We start from the raw sequence: 4,777 nt of genomic DNA, 5'->3' as shown, positions 1-4,777 counted from the left end.
AGGAGGACTTCGATGGTTTCAGTGCGCCGAAGGAAGATGAATGAGACGTTTTGTTGGATCAGAAACTGTTAAAGAAAACTACCAAAATAAGGTCAGTTAAATGAACCATATTCATCCGAACTTTAATTCCTAAAGGTTTGCTTTTTATGTTTTGATGTTGAATTCACTTTTTTGATGGCAAATTTGGGTGTACTGTTTTTTTTTATGTTGGGGGTGCGGCTTATAGTCCGGTGCGGCTTATATGTTAATGTTCGCAGATTTTTTTTTTAAATGTCGGGTGCGGCTTATAGTCCGAAAAATACGGTACTCGTTCTTGTTTACAGGTAGTTGAAATCCACAGCAATTCTCTGTGAGTGTAACTCAGCGCTACCACAGGTCCAGTACAATTACGGTTCACGTCGTGAACGAAACATGACTCCGGATGGGTTACTTACTGAATCACAAGGAAGCACAACACACAGACTGTTACTATGATATTATCATGGCCCATCTGTTCTCCTGCAGCCAGAACTTGTTCCACTGTGTAGTTTGGATCAGCCATAAATGCTATGATGGATTGGTATACCAGGTGAACCCTCAGCAGGGAAGGATTTTATCTTTATTTAACTTATCTTACCTTTGACAGATGAAGCAAGTCAAAAGAGTGAAAGCAATCTAAAACTTGTAAAACAAACTTCACACATTTATACTTCCACCAATCATCCTCGGTGATGCATGCAGTGAGAGAGGGTGTTTGTCTATGCAAGCTCACCAAAGCTAACCAGATTTCAGTGCTGTCTGGCTGCAGAACTGAAGCTTCTCTATACACCTGCAAAGCTTCCTCAAAGCGGCCTGTGTTGTAGTACAGCACTCCAAGAGGAGTCAGGATGTCCACTTTCCTGGTCACTTGCAGGGCCCTGCAGACAGAAGTCAGAGGTTTAAGAATGTATGTCCATAGTAAACATATCTGTCTGCATCCAGACATTAACTAAACAACAAAAACATTTTAATCAGATTCCTTAAATAAATAAAATACATTTTTACATTTAGGCACTCCTGCAATAGTCACACTTTTTCTGTTACAAACTGACTCCGGCCCCCCACCAGAGAAGGGAAAGGTTATGTGGACCTTACAGGAAAAAGTTTGGGGACCCCTGCCTTAAAGGATGTGAAGAGTTCCAGGGGAGCATGAGACCCTTGGCCAAGCAAGGGTTGTAACTAACAAATTTTCAAAGTGGACTGTCAGCCGCAGGGAAGCAGAATGTGAGGCGTCTGCAGCGCCGAGGAGCAGAGAAAAGAGGATGGGGAACTTACTTCTGGTCGCAAAGCGTGTTGGGAGATGGTTATTTAATTTTATTTATTGTTTGTTTTTTTTAATGTCCTACAGGCTATGAGAAGTAAAATGAATTTGAAACTACGTTTTTGAAAAAATCTGTGAGATTGTCGTATACATCCATACACCTAAAAAATGAGGGCAAATCCATGTGGCTAACTATTACCCCTATTAGGGCTGGATCAACTTCAGCCACACTTCACATACAGCTACAGCTATAATACAACAGTTCAGATAAGGTCTCTTCAAACAGTTGCCTGTGGGACAGATAAGGCCCTTTTAATTATTTGCCACAATACAGCAAGAATCCCAAACTCAACAGCATTGAGAGCTAACAACTCTAGCAACTCTGCTCCATGCAGCGCTCCCCAAAGTTGGAAGAAAACTCCACATGCGCCCTTCTTCTACTTACAACTATTTTCCCACTGCTGAGAAAAGTTGATGAACGGTGAAATTATTTGCAGAAGGGTTTCTTGTAAGCTTATCCACCATACTTTCCTCTTCAAACTACACTCTATATTTTTTCTTTTTCTTTTTACTCCCTGGAACCACCACTAAGGTAGATCTAAAAGTACCGGACCACTGAGACACATTTGGCTGACCCTGAATTGATGAGAACCATGTTGTTGATGTATAGGCACACCTATGGAGATGGAGCTCAAAAGATGCTGTGGCACAAGGCCCTCAAACAGACCTCACAAATAATCCCAATTCTGTGGTACACAAGATTGACAGGATGCTGAAAATGACATGAGCCAAAGTTGACATGCATAAACGGGCTTGGACCCCAGTCATAACTGCTTCACAGTTTTATTATTTGTTTTATTTCTACAGTAGTGTTCTTGTGTCAGTTAATTAAATCAGTGTCAGGAAATAACTGCGATATTATAAAAAATTGTTTATTTTACTAAGATTTTTCTGTTTTATTTTTCTTGAGCTTATAAAAGTCATACCTTTTGTACCAAGACTCAGCTTCTTTGTTTTCATTGAACGATCGTAGAAGACGGCCCAGGTTCACCATAGCAACATAATGTTCTGGTTTGAGTTGTATTGCTTCACGGTAGTGTGCAGCAGCGAGGTGGTCTTCTCCTGAAGAAGAGAAGAAAACAGAGAGAAAAAATAAAATGATCTAAATCAGACTTAGTTGTCCTCATAAAAGCTTATCCACCATGATGCCTTGCCAGAAGTGTGGGAGCCCCTGGCCCCCGTTTCCTCCTTCCCTGCATGCAGCCTGCATCTGCGGCTATTCCTGCTCCACTCCCTCTGATCAAATCATCATTATCATCATCTGCATTACAAGACTTAATAGAGTACATCACTGATTCCAAAGACAAAAAGCAGACTATGCCCATGTTTCGACTTTGTTCCTGGTTTTACATCCACACTGGCCATAGAACGGTAAATGGTCTGTACTTATATAGCAACTTTCTATGCAACCAGGATACTCAGAGCACTTTACACTACAATCTGTGTCCTCATTTACCCATTCACACAGCACTCATTTACATCTCACTACAAAGCTAACATCTACAAATCATCTAAGGAGACTAATCAGTGCTTTAAATTACACTCATGCACTGATGGGACACACATCAGAGGAAGTGGGGGTTCAGTGTCTTGCCCAGAGACACTTCAAGATGTGACGAACTAGCGGGGAAGAGAACCGCCAACTCCCACATTAGAGGAACGACTCCCCTAACCACTCTGCCACAGTTGCCCTACGAAATACCGGCTAAGTGAGAAAACACTGTGATATGATTAGCTGTCTTGGCCAATCAAGTGTGTATCACTTGAAGAATAATGAAAACTCCACTTAGCATCTTTTGGGTCTTAACAGAACTGCTACTGACAGCTTGATACCATGTCTAGGTGGGGTTCCAGTGCCCCAGAGGGTCAGGGATACTTGTCTTCAATAAGTAAACAACATGAGAGATAAATTCAAAACGCTATGGTTTACAGGTGTTTAATTAGTCCTTGTACCTAGAGCCACATAGACCAAAGACATAACTCACCTGTATCCACCAGAAATACTCCATAGTTGTTATGAAGGTCGGGGCTGTCAGGACAGTTTTCTATACCATTTAAATACACTTCCTTTGCCTTAGCAAAGTGTTTCTGTGTCCAAACACAAATGACATAAGTGCAGTGTTATAACAAGGATGAACATCATCAAACACCCACTGCTAGCTTATTCAACAGTGTTATATTTCTGCCTAACAGACACATGATGCATTTATATTAAATATAAAGAGCGTTAAGTGAAAACAAATTGGCTTTGTTTCAAAAAGCTTTGGATAARGGGAGTCTGTCAGCAGTAGTTTTTTTAAGAACTATATTTTCTACATTATTTTAGTTTTTTGTTCCATTTAACGTTCCATTTTAAAAGTTTTGACTTGTAAAAAAATTGTAGAAAAAAAAGTACAAAAGTACAATTCAAACCAAAACCTGAACACAAATTATTTAGTCTGTTGCTCAAGCAGTTTTCAGTTTTCTCAAGTGAYTGACTGCCATTTTCCAAGCTGGTTTCTGGATGTTTTACCTGCTCAGCGTAAAGTGATGCCAAACTGGAGTAAGCATCAGCAAAATGAGGACCATAGCGAATGGAGTCCTTCAGTAGAGCCTCAGCCTCWTTCTCCTTTCCCTGAGACCTGGAGTACAGAACAATGAACATTATTTTCATCATGAGTACCATCACTACTAATGTCACTGGTAATACTCTGATGCCTTGATTAAACTAAAACAATGTTGTACTCACTGTGCTGGTGATTAGGAATGCGCGATATAAACGATATACGGTAGAAACTACATAAATTTGTCCTATGATAGAGATCTGTAGTCTACCGGCCAACCGCACAATTCTATTTGATGACTTAACTGGCTGGAGTCAAAACAGAGCAAGCGGGAAGCAGCGTGGCTGAGAGCGCAAATGAAGAGGGGGAAAAACTTATCCGGACCTGGTTCAGGTGTGTGAAAATGAAKGCTAAACTGTTTACATATTTACGTGACGGCGCGTCCTCTGGTCGGACGCCGAACGACCACACTGCCTGCTGCGGGAGGAGCGCACGCCACGGCATGTGTGAAGGGCTCGACACACGGGAGGCGACGTCGCTCGCTCTCCATTCATTTCCACGCAGCGAGGCGACTGTCAGTGCTCAGGTGGGACACATAAAAATCAGTCTGGACCTCGTTTCTCCTGCGGTCATAGCGCGACGACGCACGGCCTAATACGCGTGCACTCAGCGCGCACTCCAAAGCACGACTATAATGATTGTCACCCCGCCGGAGCGCGCACAGATTAAACAGGTGGAGTGCAGAAAAAATTATCTGCAAAGTATGTAGAAAGGAATAAATACAAGCAATTTGTTTTACCACCTTAAAACAAAGCTGGTGATTTCAAACAACACCCAAAGGATGCAGATATCTATTACATAAAAGTTATTGTGTGTGTGTGTGTGTGTGTGTGTG

The 4,777-nt window shown here is 41.7% G+C and overlaps 1 protein-coding gene across 1 annotated transcript in view; it reads right to left on the bottom strand.

Moving 5' to 3' along the window:
* tmtc1 (transmembrane O-mannosyltransferase targeting cadherins 1) overlaps positions 1-4,777 on the bottom strand; it is a gene marked incomplete in the record, with an annotated part of 71,980 nt that overhangs the window by 15,813 nt on the left and 51,390 nt on the right. Inside the window, 4 exon segments of the mRNA XM_014018069.1 lie at positions 752-896; positions 2,266-2,401; positions 3,325-3,427; positions 3,852-3,960. Of these exon segments, the coding sequence (XP_013873523.1) occupies positions 752-896; positions 2,266-2,401; positions 3,325-3,427; positions 3,852-3,960 (493 nt within the window).

The sequence above is a fragment of the Austrofundulus limnaeus genome, unplaced genomic scaffold, assembly GCF_001266775.1.
Source record: "Austrofundulus limnaeus strain Quisiro unplaced genomic scaffold, Austrofundulus_limnaeus-1.0 Scaffold182, whole genome shotgun sequence".
NCBI classification, from domain to species: domain Eukaryota; kingdom Metazoa; phylum Chordata; class Actinopteri; order Cyprinodontiformes; family Rivulidae; genus Austrofundulus; species Austrofundulus limnaeus.
Note: the sequence above shows the minus strand (reverse complement) of the source record. Positions and strands in the feature narration are given on the sequence as shown.